Here is a 24253-nt window from a genome sequence, read left to right on the forward strand (position 1 = left end):
CCGACATGGCGGCGCGGCGGCTGGGCGGCAGCTCTTGGCAGCAGATGAGCTTGCTGAGCAGGCGGTGGTGCTTGCAGGCAGGCAGCGCCGGGAAACGGGAGCAGAACCGGTAAGGCTCCCCGCTCCCCTCAGCGCAGCTAACGCGGGCCCGGCGGCGGCGGAGCGTTAGAGGAAGCTGTTGGGGGGTGGAATTGAGGCGCGAAGGGCCGCGCAGGCGCAGTGGGGTCGGCCAAGTGCTGCGCGCAGGCGCAGTGGGGTCTCGGGCGGCTCCCCGCGTGCGCGGCCGTTGCAGGGCGGGAAGGGCAGAGGGGCAGCCCCGGGGGTGGGGGGGGGGTCGGCTTTTGAGCCGTTAAACGATTTCTAGCCCTGAATCTCGGGAAGAAGCACGTCGGGGGAGCGGTATGCCTTGAGCGAAAGGACCCTGCTGCTCCGAATACTGCTTATAGGCAAAATGTAGCTCCCACTTGAGGTAGCAAAATCATAAATTATAAGATAAATAGGTTCGAAATACAGAAGAAGTAGTAACTGCATTGTATGACTTTAAACCGCACAGGTGTGAATATGTGTTAACTGCTTCTCCCATAGGGTCGAGATCAGTGTTGAAGCATGTGCTAATACCAGGGCTGTAGCAGGCTTCATGCCACATGTGGTTTGATCCTGCCTATGGTGAAGTGTTAGACTGCTCCATGAACAAAATTGTATTTTAATATAAGCTTTAATTTATGTTAAAAGCAGTAGAAGCTGGCCAATGGCAAGAGAGCCTTAGAGGTGTGTCCCGTGAATCTGAACTGAGTACAAAGCAGCTGCTTTGCTGTACACAGCAGAAGCAAGTTTAAGTGAGTGTGCCTTTCACGGCTCCAGTTACGCCAGTGTGCTCTCTTCAGCTCTTTAGAAAGCGGAAGGCCAGGCAAAGATATGTCTAGTTTCACTATTCCTGACTCAGAGTCTTTTGTTTGTTTAAACACTACTGCTGTCTAAAATCTTTAAGAAAAGCAGCTGCTTTAAACTTCACTCTGCCTCTAAAAAGTAAAATTGATTGTTTTTCTAATTTATATTCAGGACTTTCTTTCTCGGATGCAGTAATTTTTGAAAACTATGATACCCCCAAAATCTGTAACTCTTTGCTTTATGTAGTATGATCTTTTTCTATAATCCCTTTTCTCTACAAATTAGGCTTTTAAGAGAAGCATCTAATAGGAGGTTTATAATAATACTCTGGAGCTGGTCACAGTGTAGCATTTCTGTAACCTTTCTCTGTTAAGGTTTGAGTTAATGCTACTACTGTAAATTCAAAACTCTGTTTGGTTTGTAGGTACTCTTCTAGTAGTACGACTTTAGAGAAGACTGTGGAAAACTCAGAAGGTATGATATTTTAATTACTAGTTTCTTATGTGTTTACTTTTGTATCTCCACACAGTATAGCCCGTGATGAGATAAAGAGGATATCGAATGCCCTTCTCCCCGCCCCCCTCCCCCCCCCCTTCTCTTTTCTTCCCTGCTTTTTGTGCAGAGATTTCCTGGCTTAACTTGCTTGGTTACCCTCACCATCAGTTCTTTGCTTAGCTGTATGAGAAGATGTGACTCCATCCTTATTCCTTCTAACTAGGTTTCTGCCATGCTGTCTTTTCTTGTGAGGATACTCTCCAGCAAATTAAGACTTCATCTCTGTCTCATCTAGTCTCACCTCACTAAACCTATGAAATCTCTTTTATAAGAATGACTGTACCAAATCAGACTAAAAATCCACCTAACCTGGTATTCCGTTGCCCACAGCAGCGAGAAGCGGATGTCTGTCAAAGTGTAAAAATAGGACATGTGTGTAGTGTATTTCTAGATGCTGTTTTAGCCCCAGCAGCTGGTAGCCAAAGTACTTATTGAGTCAGAGGTGTTTTTATGCATTTAGTAGCCTTGACGGAAGTTGTTTTGGGTTTTCCAGTTGCTCTTTGAAGCTGCAAAAACTTTTGATAGCCACAACTTCTGGTAGCAAGGAGTTTCCCACCTTAACACGTGACAGTTTCTTGCACTTTCTTGCTTCTGTTCCGTATCCCATACTGTAATTTTGCTGTAAGTTTTGTGGAAGAATAAACTGGGATGTTTGGAGCAGTGCTGCACATGGAAACAAGTTACTGCCAGTCAGTAACAGCTCATGGAAGCACCAATACAGAGGCAATAGGAAAAGTGCCTCTGCAGACCCTGGATCTGGGGGTTGTAAAGAGAAGGTCACACGTTCCTTTTAAGTGGTCTGTACACTCAGAGGTGTGCTTGCTGTAGTCCTGTAGGGTTTTTTTCCCCCCCCTGTGTCTTTATTTCAATTATCACTGTCCTCTGTGAATGGCTTTACTAACAGGCTTTGCTGACAACTTCTAGCTTGTTCTTTGCAGTGTCCTTTTTCTATTTGTGGTAAAGCTGAGAAGACTGATTTTTGTGACTGAAAGAAGTTAGCTGTTGGTGTCAGGGTGCAGGAGCAGGAAGTTGGGAGGGTGCGTTGCAGAAGTGTTCAGGCAAGCTGAATTGTAAAAAACAAACAGGCAGAGGCAACGAACTTTGAACTAAGGGACTAAGAGTAGTAAAGGGAGGAAGCGCAAAAGATTTGGGCTCAAGCTGGAAGATCTGGCAATAAGGATAACTGAGGAAACTTGGGTGGGTAAATGGGTACAATCTCTTTGATGTAGAAAGGATTATTTGCCACAGACTCTGACCCCATCTGGACACAGGGCTGCTAGTCTTCCCATCAGCCTTTTTTTATTAACATTGCAATAAATTGTGGTCTACGTCAGACTGTGATTTTAAAATCTATGCTTGATAAATACTTTTAGCTATATTATCTTAAATGAGGGATTTTCATGAAGCTAAGATAACGTTTTCTTTGGATATTTGTTGGTTTCTAATAATGATTTTAATTTTGTTTCTTACAGTTACTCGAGAAGAAATTGTGCTTCCACGAAGGAAAACCTGGTAAGTGTTTGTTTATTGTTGGAAAATATCTTGACCTGGAAAAAATTCATTGTCAGAAAGCAAAATGTAATCTGTTTATGCATAAGACTGGAATGGGGATGTACCAAAAACAGTCCTGCATTACTACCCACTGCAAATGAGTTTTCTGTAAGGGAAAACAGATGTGCTCTGTGGAATTTGTCTTGTTTATAATTAGTATTTCACTTGACAATGTATTGCCAAATTGAAAAAGAAAATTCAAGTTGCCATAATCATGGATTTAGTGTCCCATTAGTGGTTTTACCTCTGAATGGGAGTTTTAGGACTATTCTTAACTCTTCCTTTCTATGCAATGTATACCTTCATTCCTGACCATTCTTTTAAAAATAGTTTAGGCACTGCAGTTTTAAACATGGTTCTGTTTCTTCACGAAAGATCCCATTCACTAGAAATCTGTAAAAATGAGTTCGTTTGACTGTCTACCTGTAGGTATGTTTTGTTCGGCAAAGTCAACTCAGCCATTGACGGCCTGTTGAATAAAATCCTTCCTAGAAGTAACGCAGCTGAACAAAAGTGATTTTGTTAGGATTGTCCTAATGTTCTAAAGTGCTTAAGATGAAATCGAATGGTTATACAGAAAAATTAAATTTATAGCCAAACGGTGTCTTCAAGTAAACCCAAAATAAGACGACCTTCAGCCTGAAGCCTTAGCATTTTCTCTTTCGGTATTCTTATTTATACTCATTTACTGTCTGCCAGAACAGGACACTAATATGTACTGAGTGTTAGCTCGAGGAAAAATGCTAAATAACTACCTCCTAAAATACTTTGTGTTTTGTTTGCCTTCATGTGTTTAGTTTCCAAGTATGTTCCATCCATATGAGGTGATCCAGTTGTCTGATTCTACTAGGGCTATACAAATAGCTTGCTTAAATTTATGCTCATTTTTCCTCAGCATTTCTTAGGATCTGTCCATGGTTCTGTTCTTGTTACTAACTCACCAGGAATTTTCACAGCCATTTACAGTGTTAACATAGTAGCCTGCTATTTCGTTCACACATTCTGACCGTGTGAGGTGTCATGTAATATTCTTTGTCTCTTTTTTTTCTCCTGGGTAAATGACTGTGTTCTCAAGACTTTCAGAGGCCTGTTCACTGTTTGCCTGAAACACAGCCAAAGTCTTAAGGATGTGCAGGCACAGGAGTCTGGCGAAATCTAGCTCTCATTCAAGACTTCTCTTGAAGAGAGACTACTACATCTGGCATTAAGAGATGGGATAGTCTTTAGGGACCCTGAGAGAATTCTTTTCTGTCCCTGCCCTGTATTCTTCCTTTGATACTGCATAACAAAGGCAGTGGTGATGACCGGAAGCATGCACATTTTTCGGGTTTTCCTCAAAGTCTTGGTCTTAATCCCTTAATTGGTCTGCACGAAATGTAACACACAAGATTCAAAGTCTGCAACCCAATGTTAATCAAAGCTCCTTTACTTTTAGGGATAAGCTAGCGGTTCTTCAAGCACTGGCTTCTACAGTGAACAGAGTAAGTAGTTCTGTTAAGATCATGGAAATAGGTTGAGTTTTCCATCTCATGCATTGGACTGTCACTCGAAAGGATTGATTTCTGCCTTGACCATAAAAGAAAAACGGGACTTTTACATCAGATTGTACAGGGTTTCACTTTCGCTTAACACTCTTTGCTGTGTCTGCAAAGCTCCTTTACCACTCCAGTTTCCCAGTCCAGACTGCTTCTGCCCAATCTCAGTCTAGAACTCACGCCTTGAAGGAGCAGACAGGCTCTGTTCTTGTCAGGCCAACAGCTGTAAATACTATGGTGCCATTCTTTAGTGCTGGGCCACTGATACAAGATGAGTCTGTGCCATGCTTGTAGTTTGAATTTATCTTTTGTGACTTTTGAGGGTAATGAAAAAGATCTTTGTCTCAATTAACATCATTTTAGTTTTCAAAGAACGCTAGTTTCCACTGGCCTTGGAACCTCAAAGTAATCAAAAATCTGCATAATTGCCAGTTACCAACATCTTAAGTCCTCAAAACACAGTGGATCTTCCTTATCTTTAATATTATGATCTTCCTTATCTTTAATATTATGATTAATTTAAGTCACATGAAAAAACACTACTTCAGATCTTTATAATGGCAATCAGGTATATCTTACTAATGACAGTGAGTAATCCAGAGCTTTTAGTTTGCATTACTGTGTGGTGCTGGCTCTGTACTGGGGCAAATAACTATTAAAGGATGGTGGAAGAAGGTCTGAATATGCAGCATGAGTAAGAAAGATTGGATTTCATGACGTTCTACACAGAGCAGAGCAAACTCAGGATGTTATTTTGATCTGAAAGTTTCTCCTTCCCTTTGCTGTGATGTAAAATGACTCTTAGGTATAGAGAAACAGAACTTGACCTTTCTAATTAGTGTGCCATTTACACTTGTTAAGAGTTGAACTGCCACTAGCTTTTGATTTACAATATTGCAGACCAATGTGCAGAGATATCTGTGGGGAATTCTGGAAATTGAAACTGATCCCACAAGTTCCCTCCGCTCCCCCAAGACTATGGTAGTTGGGGGCCCTATTTGCTTTGCAGGGCACACATTGCTTGTCGTGTTATAGTAAGGACCCTTTTGTGATCGTTATGTCAGCCTGCATATGTATATGTGTGCAAAGGAAGCGCTCTTAAAACTGTTTCCAAAGAGACTACCCGCTTTTGAACAAGTGTTTGGTTTTTTAAACGGGCATCAGGTCATGGTTATGGTGGAACTGTTTGTTGTGCCTTAAATTGCATGGGGCAATGTGATAGGTCTACAGCATGCCTGTGTACACAACTATAAGCCTTTGAATCCTGGATTCTCCTTTCTGCAGGATCCTACTGCTGCTCATTATATGTTCCAGGATGACCCTTTCCTTATGCCAAGAAATACAGCCAATTCTGTAAGTATTTTCTTTCAGATCTTTGATAGCTTTCTCCCCCCAGACTATGGGAACTCTAGCCTATTGTTGTTTTAATTACAAAATAACATGAAATATCTATTCAGAATTTTTTTGTCTGTGTTTCTTAACTCATAATGATTGTGAAGATTTTCTGGATACAAAAAAATTATACAAAATTATCCTTTTTTCTTCTGCCCCTGTAGGGAGCTGCCAACTGCCACAGCTCTGTTAACATTCCTGCGGGGCTTACCTATTTGGTTATTCTGCTTCTCTGCATTCATAGTCCGTTAAATAAATCCAACAGTAATTCTTTAGGTGAGGCTTTGAACATACTAAGGCTATTATTTACATACCTTGGATACAGAATGTGAAGATATTGTGGTGCAAGTGTTGAGATTTTATGCTTACAATTTAGTTAAATTTGACTCAAGTTTGTGAACTGGAATGCATAAGGTCACTACTTACATGTATGTTGCTACATAAACTACATGTTATTAGTTATTTGTCCTGACCAAGGTGCAGAAATTTTAATGTTATCACAGGACAGCTGTTTGGTAATTTAGTAGTATTTAGATGAGAATAGAAGGAGAGAAGGAAAAGAATTTTCTCCTGATATTCTCTTTGTCTGAGATTAAAGAGCCTGAAGCTGAGGCAGGAGAAAGCAGAACTGAAAAGGAGGGCAGGAAAGAAGTGTTGTAGGTGACGTTAATTAGAGTGTAGCCAGAGAAGACTGGGAGCTGAGATGTGTTGTGCCAGATCAGCAACATGGTTAGGAGAGAAGAGAACTTCAGCGGTTCTTGTGCAGACTAGAGATGAATGAAGCTACTGAGAAGTCTGAACAGAGTTGTCAAATGTGAGGAGTTTTAAAAGAAATTGTGGAAGAGGGTCTGACTTAAGAACTTGAGGAAAAGGAGGGAATGAGAACTGGGTGATGCTAATGATGCTCTTGAGAAATGACAGACAAGGAGAGAAACTTCCTAATGCTGTACCTCTGAAGAGAAAAGCTTTTGAGTTTGTGGTGGTAGTACAACATCTCAGATGTGTGTCTGAGACTAAGTCAAGGGGTGAAGTTCTGTAACGGAGAAGTAAATTGCATTCTCGTTTAAAGAAATTGGCATAAATACTTGAATGTTTATCTGGAACATTGTCTCGTCCATATGTTCTTCCTAAGAACTGAAGAGGAAGAATGAGTTAAATTTGATCTCCTCAGAATATTCAATGTTACAGAAGCTTTTTCCTTGTTTTCAGTCTCATTCAACTTTAATTGCATGTTTCTTCGTCGAACTGTTGTTCTCTCTCTTTCCTATGCAGCGTCTACTTTCATTGTCGAAGGAGTCTGGGAGAAGCGCTGCCAAATACATTATTAAGGAATTTCCTCAATATTTTGACAAGACTACTTCAGAGCCTAACATACCAGTAAGATTTTGCTTTTCATTTTCATCCTTTCTGTGCTTTGTCAGGTAGCGAAATGACTTGTAAGACTGGGCTCAAAACTAATGTAGAAGGATAATTTTGCTAACTGTTTTGCAGGCAGCTATGAAAGAAGTGTTATATTTTTATGGTGTTTCTGAAGTGAACATTTTGGCTTAGGAATTTATCATCTCAGGCTCTTTGTAAAAATGGGAGATCAGGATGTGTGTTCCTTTATCACCAAAATGACTACTGTTTTAGGCTGGGAGGGTCAGGAGATCATCAAAGCAGCGTATTATTGGGTGAAGAATAAACCATATTTGGCTAGTGTTTTAGCTGTGAGAAGGCTTGAACATCTGTTTAACTTGTGCTCTTTGCTTTCAGTGTTTGATGCCTGAGAATCTCACACCTCAGATTGAAGGAGTGAGCGAGGCAGCTCTCAAAGAGCGTATCCACCTCAGAGGAGTGAAAGCTTCTGTGGACCTCTTTGATCAGCTCCTACAAGCAGGTATGCGCTCAGTTGCTAGATCTTGAGCTGGAGCTCCACTTACGTTGTGCCAAAAATGATTTGTTAGCTGTCATAGCCTAATGTGAGTTAGTCACCTTGAATTAGAACTATAGAGGGGACCGGTGCATGGGTTGACACTCAGTTTGTCTGCTTGAATTTGTCTGTGAGGGCACTTAGTTTAACCCATGCTGAACAGTGGAATTCCTCCCTGCTCAGTGTAACTACATCCATAGCGCGTATGGAGACCTAGGCCTTGTACGGAGGCAATTACGTGATTATGTTGCTGGCTTTCACTGCTGGCTCTGTTCTGGTGAACTGGTTCTCCAGAATTGTTAGGTGCTCCCGATCCATTGCTGGTCTGTCACGTCACTTTGGTAATATGGAAAACAAAGAGTTTTGCTGATGAAGCTGTGGATGGTATGGTATTGATTTTTTTTCTTCCAAAGTGGAAGAATTAGTGAAAGGGCAAAGCAAGACCTGTCAAGAGTGGATGCAGTGTGGTTGAGTAATATTCTGCCAGCAAAGGCCCTCATGCAGTAACATATTGGCTGGTATAAGCTACCTCTGTACCAAGCACTTTACTGCTGTAAGGAACAGCATAGCCCACCAGCTGAGTGCCCCTTCTGTGAACCTGCCCTCAGTAAATGAGTCGTTACGATTTCCTCCTTAATCTGGATCTTATCTCGGTCATGGGTGAATAAGGAGGAAGCAGTAGAAAACTCTTAACTGACAGAGCCTCTGAAGGAGGAAGATCACTGGGAAGCTGAGACCTTCTCATATCCCTTAGCAGATGGAAGCAAGAAGATTCCATCAAATCATTGTCTTCACTTGTTGGGTTTAAATACATTTCATAGGAAAGTGAATCACCTAGTAGTCTTCACAACAGGTTGTATTCTGTGAGTAGTTATGAAAAGCACTTGAAATTTTAGTTGTTGACTTAGGCTTTGGTTATTTATTGCTCTTGGTTGCCAGCTGCCACTCCCCTCTACCACTTGATCAGCAAAGCTCCACCCTTTCCAGTTCTCTAGGTGGCATCAGTGGAAAACGGGTGGTCTAGTTCAGTGTTAAAAGTGCCTTCTAATGTGACTGGGTTTCTGAAAGTGTTGATTTCACATGCAGTTGTTACAAATTTGCTAGAGAACACTTTTATGTCAGAAGAGAGCAAAGTGGCGTAATTTGGTGTCCAAAAGTGTTCCAACATCCTGTAGAATTAATAGCATATTCTTTACTTTCTCTGCAACTGTTGTGCATCCTCATTTTTTATAGGTAGTCCTGTATCTCTGGAGACCACAAACAGTCTTTTAGATTTGTTATGCTTCTATGGAGATGGAGAATCTGCTCAGGAAAAACAGAATGAACAAAAAGGAGATTTGGAAGAACCAGAGGTATGAAAAACCTATTCTCTTATTTCTGTCCTAAGTAGTGTAGGAGTGTATTGAGATGAGATTGTACTGTGGCTGCCTGGAAGATGGGGTGAGATGGGTCAGATGCTATATCTTGAAGGAATGCTTATTGCAATTATAAAAGTCCTGTGTCTGATCTGCTAGCAAATGTAGTTTCACTAAAGCTGAACTTAACAGCTGGAACCCAGCCAGTTCTGCTGAACTGTGTTTAAATAGCTGTATCCCACTGGCAGTCATGTTTTTGTAGTTCACCTGCAAAGAAGACTTCTAGTACCTCTAGTGTAGTTCAGCTAGTTTATTTTCCTCCTGTTTGAACCCTAATAACTGAGTCTTAATGAGGGCGGGAGGTTCCCTGTGTGACCTTGGAATATCAGTTGATCAAGTAGAGCAGTAGATACCTTACACAGTACCTCTTTCTCCCTCAACAATTTACCCAGGGATAGTTTTATAGATCATGTGATACAGTGCAGTGATTCCCACTAACTCCACAAAAAATCATGCATATATAATTTGTCTTGTTAGTATGCTTAATAAACAATGTATATTTAGGTGTGTTTAACATAAACAGTTTTCTTACCTAATTTTTGCTTCCTGAACATTGTAATAGAAATCATTTTAACATAATTCATACAAAACTGCCTTTGGTAGCGTATAAATTGCTGCTGAACTTCTGTTCAGCAGATCACATAATTTGATGTTGAATCATAACTTTGAATTCTGAGAAGCTCATTTCCACAAAAATTTTTTCAGGAGAATACTTCAGAGCAGAGAAGTCCAAAGAGGCAGTTCCAAAAATCTTTGAACTCATCTGGCTTTAGATGGAGGTATAGAAAATGCTTCCGATGTTCCTGTATTCAGCGGGCTGTGCGCGTGCATTGTTATTATAAAACAGATTTAAAGATTTTTTGTCAACCTACAAACAAAAAACTTTCTAGAGGAGATGCAGATCCCTCTATAGCAAACTTTATAGATAACAAACTTACTTTTCTTACTTCTATCTTGGAAGTATTCCTTGTTACTCAAAAAATTTTTTTTCTTTGTATTGAATTTGCAAAATCAGATGACATATTTACAGATACTGCTTGTTAAATACACCTGTATTCACTAATCTTTTAAAGTGGTGATGGAAATCTAGTAAATGATTACAGAATCACTCCACGTGTCAGGAGTAATATGTTTGAATGTCAGTCCTTAGGAGTATAGCCCATTATTTTGTTCTGTATGTTGAATTCTTTTCCTAAAGGTGTCTTTTACTGAGTTCTTTGACATGCAACCTGTTTCTTGATTCTAGGGAGAACAGCAACGCTGAAAGGATATTTAAGATAATGCCGGAGAGGAATGCACACTCCTATTGCACAATGATCCGTGGGATGGTGAAGGTAAAATTATCCTTCAAGGCTGGGAGGCCTTTTTCAGCTTGTGAAATCTCACATAGGCATAGAGATTGTCAATGTTTTTGTTCATTTATTTTTTCCAGCATGGGGCTCCTGCTAAAGCCTATGACATGTACACAGACTTGCTGAATGAAAGGCACAAGGGTACGTGTCTCTTGGTTTTGATTTGTGGTCTTCTATGTAGCAGAAACCAGTTTTAGGGTACATATATATTCATTTCATGGCAATGATGATTGGCGCAGGGGTACGGACCTCAGCTAGATCATGGGAGCTGAATGCAAACTGCTTATTTCAGTGCAGCTGGCATGTGGCTGGCTCGCTGGAAACAGGTTTGCATGAGAACTTCGCCAGAAACTGAGCCATGTTAGAACAAACTTTTCTGCAGAATGTAGTTATCAATTAAAATGAATTATCTTAAATTTTCCAGCTGATGTGCACACTTTCAATGCACTGATTAGAGCAGTCCCATATCTGAAGGAGAAGTTCGCAGAAAGATGGGCATTAGTCAAGGTAAGGAGGCAGAGGGCAGAAGTTTGCAGCTGTTACAAGACTAATGCTAAAAACAAGAGCTTCCTAGAAGGTACTAATTTAAACCACTCTGCAAAGGAAGTACGCCAATTTAAACATACAAACTAACTACTGAGAAAGAGGGGAAAATGTGCCAAATCAAACCTGTGCCCATGCAAAATAATGTGCCTTTTAAGAACACAGCTGATCCAAGAACTGTCCAGCCAGAAAATGACTGGGAAGTTAGGTGGGGAGATGAAAAAAACGTTTCTAGATTAAAAACTCTTCTCTGAATTGTAATTGAAGGTGTTGTGATGGAAATGGAGTTTGGGGGGATAGCATTAGAGGTTCCAGTTCCAATGAGATAACGTCAGGGAAGAAAATTGGTGAATTTAAAAATCTTCTTGGTATGCTAGATACAGATCTTCAGGATCTGCTGAAGTGATTTAATTGTGTAGTCCTATTTCTTGGTTAGCTTAATTAAAGATGAGATAGTACTCCCTTTACTAAACGATCAGTTGAGGCACAGTCATTCACTTGCAGGGGAGGAGAAGGGTAAGATTGGGGAAATGCTGTGGTCCATAACATGTGAAGTATGTGAAGTACTAAGGGTTTGGAATATTTTTGTTTGTTTAAGGACTTCCTGAATCACATGGTTCAACAGGAAGTGCAACCAAATGTGCTAACTTTTAATGCTGTACTGAAGACTCTGAGAAGATGTGGTGGCGTAGGCAGAGGTGTATCTTTATCGGTAATACAGGAAATGAATGCACTTGATATAGGTAAGAGAAACAGAATGGCTGTTATATTCCAGTGCCAATTCCAGAATAGCTAATTTAAGAGAGTTCAGCAGCAAACACAGTGGCTCCTAGTTCTAGGGAAGAAATATAAGCATTTGCCACTGTGTTCTTGGCTTTACTATTTGCCTCCTGTTGCGAGAAAATGGAAGAATGAAAGCTGTAATAACTAAGCTGTGGCCCCTCAGCAAACCAGTGCCACTGAATTTCAAATTAAATCATAGTCTTCAGAATCTTCATTCAGTGTTTATTACTAATTATAATACAGGGGATGCATTAAGCCACTTAGGTCAAATAATGAAGCATTTTGACGCTAAAAACGCTCTGAAGTTTTACGGATACCACTTTGAAATCTGTGGTATTAAGGCTCTTTAGTCTTAAGTTATGATCTTGTATATCATTAGATTGTTACCTGTAATTACATCTGGCTATTCAAGGACAGGTGTGTATGCAGTGGAGTAGTAGGTCCTGGCCTCTCTTACTCTTCTTGTGCTGCTGTAGCAGGAATAGTGAATAATGTGAATATATAATCGCAGCAGGCAGCTGAGTCAGCTAGCTTCCTGTAAATCAAGGAGATAATAGTTCACAAGCCACCCAGTTGAGTTCAGGGTTATATATCTACATCTGTACAGGAAAAAAAGCTTTTGCTGCTTTAAGTGATGATTTTTGATGATGTCAACTGACTATTGCAGAGATAGGGAATATCTGCACTATTGGTTTTATGTGTTGTAGAGAGCGCTTTGTCCTAGTAATGTGCATGCTGATATACTAGAGGTCTGTTCTTGAGCAGAGTGGAAAACTAGTTATGAAATATTTATGCTGTTAATTTAAAGCGCAGGAGCCTGGCTGCTTGCCCCATAGCAATATGATATCCCAGCTGATGGTCTGCCCTCAGGAGTCATCTCTCCCGGTTATAATGTGTGTGTGAGCTCTGGTCCAGCAGTTGGGTGGAAGCTGAGAGAGATGGTGGAATAAATTATGCACTTGTCTAACTGGAAGTGCTGAAGACAGTGCAGTAGAGCTCAGGCATAAAGCTCAGCCAAGTATGTCAAAGTAACTTCAATGTTTTTTCTTTTCAGAGCCTAGCCTTGCAACATATGAGCATCTTCTCCATATATTTTATAGATCTGGTATGTGCAATATGAACCCGTCTGTAAATGTGTCCTGTTTACCTTTTGTTTTAAGTGTTTCCCAAATGTTATGGGTGAAAGCAGTTGATACGTGACTTTAAAGACAACTTCTTATGTGTGCAATCCCAATCTGTGCTGTCTGATTCTACCTGAGTGAAGAAAAAGCTGCAGAAGATCCTAACCCCTTACAGAGAAAGAAGAGTCCTTGTGCTTTGAGGACTGGTGGAACTGGAAAGAAAACCTATTTCCTTCCCATTTGTGGCCTCAAATTGATATAGTTGAAGAGCAAATGCTGTAGTCTGACTACTACACATGTGATTTCATAGCCTCTCCCACTCAGAGGGAAGAAACTGTAGAGAGATTCTGCCTTTTGGGGAACTGTTCTGTGATTTGGAGCTATCTTGAAATATTGTTGTGGGGAAAGGTGGGAGCCCAAATCTTGCGAGTCTGTTAGCCAGAAATCCTTAGGCATGGGAGGAGAATAGACAGAGTAGTGTCATAACTGCGGTCCTTGTGCTATAACACATGTGAAAGAGCTGCTCTGGAGTCTCATTTTGCTTTTTCTAAATCTTACTGCTTTTTCCAGTGCCACCTCCTAATAGACAAGCTTCCTGGCCTGTTGTGTTCCTAGCTAGAATGTGCTTGAATATTTCTGAATCTGTCCTGTCATGGTGTAGAAATCTGGCAATAGTAGGGCAGCTTTTAGTGCTAATAAAATGGCAGCTGCGTTTGAGCCCTACAAGCAGGGACGGAGAGAGGAGAATCTTGACACCTGTTTGCAGGGCTTGTTTCCATTTCCATAGTGTATTTACAGACTGGGGTTCTTTACTGAATGAAGCACGTAGCGCAGCTGAGATATGATGTTGCCTGTCTGTTTGTCCCACAGTTGAGCTTCAACCATCAACCATCATCGCTGAGATACTAGAAGAAGTTGAAAAGAGGAGTTTCACTCCCCAGGACCCAGATGACGGTACTGACAACCTGCTTTTTTTTTTTTTAAGCATGAATGAAAAAGCTACTTAGGTAATTTCAAGTAGTTCTGCCAGCCAGAGAGAATGCATGCAGCTTGCTTACATCAGCCCCTTCTGATAATTTTTGGAGACAAAGAACCAGTGCCTGGAAGGTGTGCTATGCATCGGCACGTTGGCTTCTGTGTGGGAAGTATGAGCAGTCGCCATGTGAATGTGTGTTCCATGCAGTAAAAAACATGAAGCTGTTCATGAGACTATTTTAAGGAAAAGCATCTGCTAGCAGCTTCAGTGAGATGATACATCTCTGGTGAAGAGATTGCAGTATGATGCAATTTACTGTCCTAGTACTTTCTAATCCTTTTCAGAAAATTACATGAAATGAAACTTTATGGAAAACTGTATTCCAGAAATCAATCTTGGATCTGTAGGAGGGGAAGATTCTGAATATCCCACATGTCTCCTGGGCTCTTGCTCCCCTCTGTATGTCCACTCTGTGCCCTAGGATGTACATAAGCCTTTTGTACATACAGAAGTAGCTGCAGCTTCAGTCAGAAGGCAAGTGTGGCAAAGAGTGTGCAGCTGTGCTGTGTGCGACGTGGTGTTAACAGAGTGCCTGAAGGCACTCTAGCTCCTGATAGATTTACACGTGATAGGATGAAGAAGCTGTTACAGTGCATGCTTCAAGAAACAAGTGAAGAGTTGATCTGCTGTTTGGCCATTTAAAGGACAAGTGTAGATTAAGAGACGTTATGTTTAAGTAGCACGTTAGGTTATCCTACAAACGATTTTTTGTCCTTCAGAAGGAGTCCGGAAGTAGTCAGACTGCTGTACACCTCTTTTGTTTGCTTCTGTTTTGCTATGCTCGTTAGTACTGTTTCTTGCTCTAAACTCCTGCCAGAAATGTAGACAATGACGATACATGTTCAGCTCCTTCAGACTCTTCACAGAAATATCACTATTCAGCAAAGGCAGTGATGATGGGCACAGGGATACAGACCTTGCCTAAATCATGGGAACCGAATGAGCTTTTCCACACAATGCAAAAAAAGGAGAGAGAGAGAGAGAGATTGCTCACATAAGACTAGATGTGAACCACTTTGTCTAAACAAGATGTACACATTCTCTACTCTTGCTCAAAGTGGGATCCTTCTCATGCTCTTGATGACTGCTGTTGCTGAATTCAGCTTGACACTTTGAACAAAATTGAGGCTTGTTTTTCCTTGTGTATTGTGGTTAGCTGTATGTGAACTGACTCTTACCTTCAGAAACCTCTATGTTCTCTGTGATGCCTTTCCTTGGCTCAGAGGATTCTGTAAGCTGTAGCTGGAGTATACACTAACCACTCGAATAACACAGTAATATCTTCTCCAGCTCTAAAGTGTTAGGTTAAAGAGTTAAGTCTTTCAAGGGGTATGTGTATTGTGCGTAGAGGTTTTAAGTAAATTGCCTTACAGGTCTTTCCTCCCATTTGCTACCCACAGAGAGCCATTGCTTCAGTCTCTGATAGCATCCAATGCTATTAAGTTTCCTTTAAAAAATATAAAAAGACTCCCAAAATCTTGCAGCACAAATAAAATGAGCTATGGAGCAGATGGTTTCTTTTGTACATCCTGTTCCCCTGTGGCTTGCTTTGCCGGTTCCCTCATCAGGGAACGTCAGTCTCCTTGCTGCTTTGAAATGTTGGTTACAGAGACCAGAGTAAAAGCCTCATGAAATGGGAAGGAGGCATCTGTTTCGGGGGGCAATTGCACATTCTTGGACATCTCTGGGGTGTACTGAAGAGGTGGGTGACCTGCCTGAATACCTGTCTTTGTTGCATGTATTCTCTTCTCCCAGAGTTAATGGAGAAGGGGAGCAAGCTGGCTGCCCTTTTTAACCTTCTGATTTAAAAAATAATGCTCTCTTGAGTCAAACAAGTGAATGTAGCTTTTGTAAAACAGTCTAAACTCAAACAGATCATACGTTTAAATCTGTTTCCAAAAGCACAGCCATATTAAGTGGCTCCAGAATACTGGCTAGCAAAACTCATACCATGCCAAAGTCTCTAAATATAAAATCAAGATCCCTGCTACATTGTCAGCTTAGCTACCAATCTGCTTTCTAACTGAAGATGTCTTGTCTGTCCCCTGGCAGGCTGGGTTATTGAGCTGCTATTTGTCTCCTTTGGAGCTGGAAACTAACAGACTGCACTTTTTCCCTTTCAGCCAACTTTTTTCCCACTGCTATGCAAGCGGTAAGTACCTGTTGCCTGCAATCAGAATGAATTATTCCTTTGAGTCCTCCATCTATTTCAGAACTGCCTGTGAGTTTTTCAACCTGTCATAAAAAGCTCAGCTCTTGGTATCTTTTCCTATTTCACCTGCCTTGGTCACCTCCTATAACTTCTCTCCCTTAGTCTGCTGTTCTTTCCTTGTTACCTGCTAAACTGCTAACCTGTGTGCCTGCGATGTGTGCATCTGACAGCTGCACAAGTCCCCGTCTTTCGTGCCCTACCATCTGCTTGCCAGTCACACTGCAGCTGTCTGACGCTCTCTGTCGCCGAGGCTGTCTGTTGAGTTTGGAGAGCAGCTCTTAATTTTGCCCACTGAGACAATTACACATTTATGTCTCAACTAAAGAAAATGCCTAGTCAGTCATTGCACTGAATTGCACCCTGTTGTTAAAACTGTTTGCTTTCAGCTTCGTATGTTCGTGAAGCTGAGTCTAAGAAGGATGTATTGAGTGTTATATTTGGTAGCTTTAAAATCTGACTGGTTTATTCCAGTGCTGTGATCTTAAGGATATCAAGCTTGCCTATAGATTAAACAAGTCAATGGAGAAGGGAGACAACTGGAAATTCTTAGACATGGATCGGTTAAATGCCTACTGGTAAGTGAAGTGCAGCTTACATTCAGTGTCTGTGTATTGTTGTCAATTTGAATACAAAGTAGGATTTGAACATTGAGCGGTAGGATGCTTTGTTGAACATCAGCTAGCTGCTATATGTGCAATTTAGGAATTAAATGACAAAGTCCCTCTGAAGAACAGTTATGGCCTTTCCCAAACTGAAATGAAGTGTCTTGGAGTATGTGAAGTTAGGTGAAGTTCATAAATGTCAGAAGGCTGAGTGTGTAAAACAGATCGTAGATGACCATCAAACTCAGTATTTAAAATTATGCCTCTTTAGAGGTCCCTCTTGCATTGTAGGAGAGTGTTCTGCTGCCAAGAGAGCAGGGAAGGAACAGAAGTCTGTAACCCAGCCCTTTCACTGCCTCAGTCTAGCTTAATCCTTATCCAGCCAGTTGTATTTTCCACAATCCTGTTGTCCACTTAGTGTTACCGCCTAACCGTTTATCCTGAAACAGAATACAGGTCAAACCTGGCTGTCTGCATGGTGTTGTAGAGAATAGCTTGCAGGACAACAGATGTATTTAGGCACCAAACTCCCAAGTAATTCCACCCTTTGACAATGTAATCATGCCGTCTGAAGCATCTTCACCAATGTTGTTAAATACTGCAGTCACAGAGCGTAATTAACTGCTTGGACTGGCACTGACCTGATTTGAAGAAGAGCCTATTAGAGCAGTGGAACTAGAGGTGCTCTGATAAATTCGTGGAAAAATAGTATCCTCAAAATAAGGTGCAGTTTGAGGTGGGGTGATTCATATGATCTGACTTCATCTTACAGGTAAATAAATCAAGGCAAATTAATTTCTTGGTATAGAAAAGTTGTTTTTCCTATTCCATTTATTGGCTCAAGGTTCCAAGCTTGTATTGTGAACTCGGGCAAGTACCCAGGTTAATTCAGTTCACTTCAGTTCTTACTTAACCTTCAGCTGTGTTCAAGAGGGGTTCAGATACCTCAAACCCGGTGTCAGGCAGAGAGATTGCGTTTTGTAGAAACTGTAAAAGGCAGTGGCCTACTTTTAACTAATCCTGCCAGTTACCTAGTGTTAGCAGTAAGTTTTTTTTCATCAAAAATACTGCTGCTTTTTTAATTGTATTAGGTATTGCAGTAGTAAAGTGGGATTTTCATGACCTGTAATACAAACCTGATTAGAACACCATGATTTGCTGGTGCTTCTGTATGGTTCAGCTGATCTAATTGTTACTAATTAGTACTTTTTGTCCTCCTGTAGGTCAAAATTTTTTTCACTGCTGTGTATGATGGAACAAATAGATGTTGTCTTGAAATGGTACAAAGAAATGACCCCTTCGGTAAGTGTGTCTTAGCGTAAGCAAGCTTTAAAGCTTTAGTATGGAGAAGTAGTACAGTTATAGTAGACTAAAGTCACTGTCTTCATCAGCTCTTCTATCCAAGTACTAGAAGTATGTTTGACCTCCTTCAAGCACTGGATGCAGCCAACCACTTGGAAGTGATCCCTTCAGTCTGGGAAGGTTAGTGATAGCCATGTGGCTACCTGGGCAATTTGCTTGATAAAAGTCACGATGAACTTGAAGTGGGAGGGAGGTGGAAGCAATGCTTGTCATTGGACCTGTGACAACGTGGGTAACTGTGCTCCAGTCTTCAAAATGTAAACCTGCCACTGGAAGCTTCCCAGTGCCACCACAGAATTGCCGTGATAAGATATTTTGGTGTGAGGGACATTATTCTGTAGTGGGGTGGTGGAAAAAGTACTAGAGAAAGGCAGAATTGACATTTTTGCTGGAGGTACAGACAGTCAGATAAATCATGGCTGTGTGATGGTTAATATTTATCTCTTGGAAAACTGAGCGCTTACTGGAGAGTAGTACCTTAATCAGCAGCCCAGGTTTAACTCATTTAAATTCATTGCCTACTTTTTTGCATCTTCAGAAGGGGAGACAAAAATGCAGCTAAAGGCTTTAGCATGCAGAAAATATCCTACTAACTGCTGTCTTTCTCTAAGCAGATATCAAACAGTTGGGATTTAGTAGGAAACAAGATCTGCTGGAGGAGCTTTTGTCTTTGATGAGCAGGGAGGAGCACCCTGAAGAGGTAAGGAGGCCCAGTGAGAATTGAGTAGAGCATTCTGCATTTCTGAGCGGCATACACGCAGAGTTTAGGTGCTGTGTTATTGTCCTTGGTCACTTTTGCAGTGTTCTCCCAGTTGGTGTGCATATACCAATACAGATACGCAGGTTTATGTGAGCCTATGCAGGTCTGCTCTTTACTGTCTTCAATCGATAGAGAAACCTCAAATTAACACAAGAAGAGAATTCCTTACAAACCGGGAGTTTGAGAAGGAATCCAGCCCAGCCACAAGGGCTGCTCAGCCAGAGCTTAGCACATCATCGGGAATGCAGAGTGCAAAATTCAGGGATTTTGCCACAAATGTCATTGCAGTAACTGGCTCCTCAAACTGAGGAGGGTTAAGGCTTGTGTACGCTGCAGAGGTCTCTGAACGCAGCTTTTCCACCAAAGTGGTCTTGGAGCTTGCCTAGCGGGGACAGTCCTCCTGACAGAGGAGAGAGACTTTTCTGCCAGGAGCAACCACTGTTAATTCAGAAATTTAAATCACGCAAAGGCAAAAGTTTACCTTATTCCAAAAGCTTGAGAGGAACCTCCTGTAAAGGTATCATCTGGTGGTATTCCTTCTTGGTTTGGCCAATGATGATTAACCGACACGTAGGCAAACTAGCCAGTGCAGATCCTGCTGGTGGCACTTACCAGACCTGTAGTATCTGTAGGAGGATGTTGGAGGAATGTCACTGAAAAGGATACCTTGATCCTAGAGGTTTTGGCATTAACAGCATAATCTTTTACAGACTCAGCTGGCATTTGCCAAATGTGCTGAAGATATTAAAGCTGCCCACGAGCAATCCGGGAGGGACCAGGCCCCATTAGAGTGGACAGGCAGCGCACTGGGCCATGTCGTCGTGTTGTTCTCCAGGGCTGGGAGAACCCAGGATGCTTGGTACGCCTGTGGCTTTCGTGAGCTCTTGTCTTGCTAACGCTGTAATTCAAGACGTAATCACAAAAATCAGAAGCTAATGAGTGATTGCTTTGGGACACTAGTGCAGACAACAGCAGGGAGTAAATCCTGCTGGGAATGTCATGGGGAGGGGTTCTTAATTTTGCTGTTCATTCTTGGCACCAAGTTACAGCTGCCTGTTGTATAAAATGGTTTAGAAATAAATGTAGCAACTGGCTTAGAGCATCATACACCTGCTTTGGGCAAGGCAGGGGTTGATTATCACTTTAAGTGCTGCTGATTTCCTAGAACTTCCTAATTTCTAATTTTTAGAGCTCTTCAGAATTGAAAATCCTTAAGAGTTTAATCAGAGTTTAATTAAACTTTTAATTAGAGTTAACATTAATTAACGCTATAAAGAAAAGTGGTTTTTTAGAACTTTTTAGAATTTGAAGCTAGAATTTTCTGTCCTACATGCTTTCAATTCAGAATACTGATTGAAATACCCAGCCCCCAATTTTGGGTTGTGAGCCATTTTCCATTAAATACAGATAATCTCTTTACACTGATTCATTTGGAACAAAGAAGTGGCAAGTACCTCCCTAAAAATATGTGAGATTTTAAATTAAAGTTGTCACCAGCTACACTTTTTGATTTTTCTGTAGTAGAAATTACTGAATAGCTTAACACAGTATCTTAACAGGTGTATACTGCAGCTGTGAGAATATGGATGGCAAGGGATCTGTTCCAAATCTGTGGGAAGATCACCTCATTAAATAGAGCTTGCAGGTGTTCCAGCAGGTGTTTATACAGGAGATTTAATACCTGCCTTTTTTTTTTCCCCCCTCTATTGAACAGGAACATGATGGAGCATTTCCAGCAAATCAACAGGATCCCCACGTGAGTACATTAAGGTTCTGATTTCACATACTGAGTAAACAATAAGTCGTCCATATCTTACTGTTATGTCCTGAGTGTGCATCTGTATGCGTTTGTCCATCAACTGATACTAATGTTCTGAGATCTTTCTGCATCCCAAACATGATGAAGATGCAAAGGATGGTTTAAGTGGTTGATCCTTGAGATGCCATTGAAAGAAACTCTGGAACATGGACAAACAGTGTCACTGATTAACTCTGTATTAGAAATCGGTCTAAGCGGCACCCTTGAACATATGTGTTCACCCCTTATGCTCAAAAAAAAATTCTAATATGCTGTTAACCAAGCATAGGTGCTTCAGAGGTATCTGGATTTCTGAAGATAAGTTTATCAAGTTAAATCCTAAACTGTACATGCCACCCTCTCAGACTACAAGAGTTACCTCATCTCTGGATTTTTCCAGTGAGAAATGCTCTATTTAAAGTAGAAAACAATTTCTATGCAAGAAGAATGTGTCTGTTTGGTGCTTATGTAGTCCTTGAGTGTGGCGTTGGAGATGGGGTTTTGCCAAGACTCATTACTTCTGTGTGGCTGACTGCACCAGTTCAGATGTCTGGTGCTGAAGGCAGCTTCTTAATGGTACTTTGTGCTTGGCCTTTTCTGCAGACTTTTGTTAGTGTGGCCCAAGGAAGCATTGATGCTGCCAAGCCACATCGGAGCCCCTGTCTCAATTTGGGGAACAGGGAAAGGAGAAGAATCCTCCTTCTGAAATCTCAGCGTAGCTGATAGTCCATGGCTGCTGTGGGTTATGAATGCGAGGGGAAAGGAAGCAGTTTCCCTGCTGTTACCTCATCAGAAGGCTCTTCTGGTTGAGAAGTCCCCTGCTTTCGCTTCTCCACCATGTTCCTCGCAGCAAACGCTTGTTTCCCTGCCTGAAGGCAAGACAGGCATCTCCAGCAGCTGTCGAAGCACTTTGACGTGAAATGGAGCTGGCAGAGCAGAGCCAACTGTCAGCAGCTCCCAGCGCCCAGGCAGTGCAGTAGCCTCCAGCAGTGACACGCCTGCCTTGGATTTAGAGGCACTGCTCTCGTTGCTCCTTTACTTCTGCCAGCCCCATGAAAGAGGGGCAGGGCCTCGTGCCGGGACTGTAAAGAAGGGAAGGTTATTTAGGCTGCTGCAAAGGTAAGATCGTTATTTGGAGCAGGGCCCTGTCTCTGTGCAGGGGAGCAGAGGTGGTGCCTTTGGTTAGAGTAGCAAAGGCTGAGGTAAAATTCCCAGCCGCTCTGGTATGAGCTGAATTGGCCTGATTCTGAGTGATCTGAAAATCTGTCACCTCCTTTCCCTCTCTGAAGCGCCTGCTGTAAGTTAATGGCCACCCTGCTTGGGGCGCTGTGGAACAGTAATGCTTGCTTTTCTCTTGCAGTGACCAAGTGATGGATGAGTTCTTGAACTGTGCCAAAAAAACCAACTGCCCGGATGAGGCAATTAAGCTGGTAAAGCTGGCAGCCTCCTTTGGTCTTCCTTCAACTCTGAAGTTTAAAAGCAGAACAGAGCAGGAATTTGAACTCTCTGAAAAGCAGAAGTAAGTTGGAGTACTTAATAGTGTTGCTTGAAGGGGTATTGCAGACAGGGTGTCGGATCATAGTTCCTTCATGAAGGCTTTTCTGCCAAGGACAAAATTGGCTTTCCAAATGGTCCACGTCTGTTAAGTGGTGCACCTCTGTGTTGACAATCGCTCTGGTTCAGTTCACTTGCAAAAATCCCTCAGTGTTTGATCCCACACTGTATCCATATCCCACCTGGGAGGGAAGCTAACCTTCCCTTTTGGTGGTAGTTATATCCAGCGCTCGGATTTTACCTTTCTTTCCGGAATGTTTTGCTGCCTGCGTTTGGCCACTTCAAACATAGTGCGTATTTCAGGCTAGGAAAAGCAGGGAAATGGTATAGATGGTTTGCAGGTTCTGAGGATCACGGTCAACCATCAGTACATCGGGCCAGGCAGTTTGTTGCTGAGCTGATGCAGTCAAACTCAGACCACGGGCCATAGCCTTGAGGGACCATAGTTTGGGAGCCACTGGTCTGGTCCAAGGGAATGAATAAACAGAAGTTCCAGCAATCTTGACAGTTGACCCACCAGTTTCTGGGCAACTGCAGTAGTCTGCTTTTTGGGAGGAAGATGGACGTACTCCTACCAAATGCTGGCGGAGCCTGTCCTTTGAGAATGGTAGGCATCAGACAGCTCCTAATGTTCTCTTTGGAGAGGTCTGCCCTGTGTTTTGGATAGCTTGTTTCAAGCAAAAGGTTGCAACAGGTCACTGATCTTTACTGAATTGTTTTACATCTACAGGAACACATTGGAGAGTATCCAGTCGGATAGCGACAGCAGCGATAGCGACAGCGATAGTGACCGCGATTAGCTGCCCCTCCTGCTTTCCCTTTGGAGAAATTGGGAGCGGCTACCGCTTTGACTCCAGGATGCTGCGTTGTGAAGTGAACTGGATTGCTTTGGAGAGATGCTGCAACTCTCCGTTTCCTACCTGTGCTACAGCACTTCATGCCATTATGATATGGGAACTACTTGGCAAGAGTATGAGGTCCTCATCAGAGCACCCTGGGAGCTGTCTTGTTAAATGTCCTCAAAAACTTCCACCACAAACATGGGATACACCAGAGTGGTATCTTCTGAATCACTGCCTGCAAGAACTAGCTGCTGCTGAGCAGCTGAGGCCTGGTGGAACAGCTTGGCTGAAGGCCTGGGGAGCTCCAGTGCAGACGGCTGCTTTCTGGAGGCTGCTCAGCAGGTGCAGGTGCTTGACAGCTTGGGCAAGATCACAATTCCTGTGGCTTAAACCTGCTCTGGGTTGAATTCCTTTCCTGTTGTCACGCTTTCATGAACTACTTAAGTATAAGCTTACTCTGTACATAAACACTGCAAGTAATGAAGTATTAAATCACCTGTGGTGTTCTTCCTTGGTGGACCTACAGAACCTGCCCCACCTTTTGGGTGTTTTGGAACAGGCTTTGGCCTGTAGAGTTTAAAGCTGTGATTGATAGAAATAATTTCATTAGCCTCTGTACAGCTGGAGACTGCATCTCATAAGTCCTTAGCTAAAACTGTTGATTATAGAAAGTCTTGCTGCTGTCCATGAGAGGATACATAAAGTTCATGCAGAATGCACCAATAAATGTACTGAGGGGACTGTCAAGGAAGACAGATGCCTGCCCTGGTCCTTTCTCTGCCTTGCAGTTAACTAGCCCTTACGGCAGTGTTCTGCCTCTGTTCTGAGCTCCTCAAAGGCTCTTGAAGGCTTTTTTGAGGTAGTTTAGCTGAAAGTGCCAGGGAAGTTGTGTTCCTTCAGCTGTGGCTTAAACCATGTTCCAGTGGAGGGAGTTTACCACTTCACTGCCATGCTTATGAGTCTTTTAATCTGATTCTATTTATTTGTGGAAAAAAACACCTTGATGTGCATAATGCTGCAGCACAGCAAGTGAGAGCTCA

The 24253-nt window shown here is 42.0% G+C and overlaps 1 protein-coding gene and 1 non-coding gene across 3 annotated transcripts; both read left to right on the plus strand.

The window, feature by feature from the left end:
- Window positions 1-23741, plus strand: PTCD3 (pentatricopeptide repeat domain 3). 2 transcript variants are annotated; one of them, XM_067298358.1, is made up of 24 exons: window positions 1-109; window positions 1313-1362; window positions 2916-2955; window positions 4430-4475; window positions 5814-5882; window positions 7194-7298; window positions 7677-7800; window positions 9067-9185; window positions 9954-10027; window positions 10495-10582; window positions 10681-10741; window positions 11025-11107; window positions 11742-11886; window positions 12981-13031; window positions 13918-14001; window positions 16207-16235; window positions 16767-16870; window positions 18121-18199; window positions 18289-18379; window positions 18874-18959; window positions 19730-19878; window positions 20734-20775; window positions 22178-22336; window positions 23102-23741. In XM_067298358.1, the coding sequence occupies exons 1-24, from the start codon at window positions 6-8 to the stop codon at window positions 23169-23171; spliced, it is 2052 nt and encodes a 683-aa protein (XP_067154459.1). In that variant the 5' UTR covers window positions 1-5; the 3' UTR covers window positions 23172-23741. The 2 variants fall into 2 exon arrangements, with proteins under 2 accessions (XP_067154459.1, XP_067154460.1); XM_067298359.1 differs by lacking the exons at window positions 19730-19878; window positions 23102-23741 and having other exon boundaries at window positions 22178-22265.
- LOC136992291 (small nucleolar RNA SNORD94) lies at window positions 10818-10960 on the plus strand. The gene has a single exon (XR_010884484.1). It is a non-coding gene; the product is annotated as a small nucleolar RNA SNORD94 (small nucleolar RNA).
- Window positions 23742-24253: the final 512 nt, after the last annotated feature.

Source organism: Apteryx mantelli, chromosome 5, assembly GCF_036417845.1.
Source record: "Apteryx mantelli isolate bAptMan1 chromosome 5, bAptMan1.hap1, whole genome shotgun sequence".
NCBI classification, from domain to species: domain Eukaryota; kingdom Metazoa; phylum Chordata; class Aves; order Apterygiformes; family Apterygidae; genus Apteryx; species Apteryx mantelli.

What these genes read in the sequence shown, in the direction of transcription:
- PTCD3 (XM_067298358.1), top strand. Translation starts at nt 6, where the DNA reads ATGGCGGCGCGGCGGCTGGGCGGCAGCTCTTGGCAGCAGATGAGCTTG. An exon ending in AAAGATGGGCATTAGTCAAG is followed by an intron (nt 11,108 to 11,741) that starts GTAAGGAGGCAG and finishes TGTTTGTTTAAG; the next exon opens with GACTTCCTGAATCACATGGT. An exon ending in CCATATATTTTATAGATCTG is followed by an intron (nt 13,032 to 13,917) that starts GTATGTGCAATA and finishes TTTGTCCCACAG; the next exon opens with TTGAGCTTCAACCATCAACC.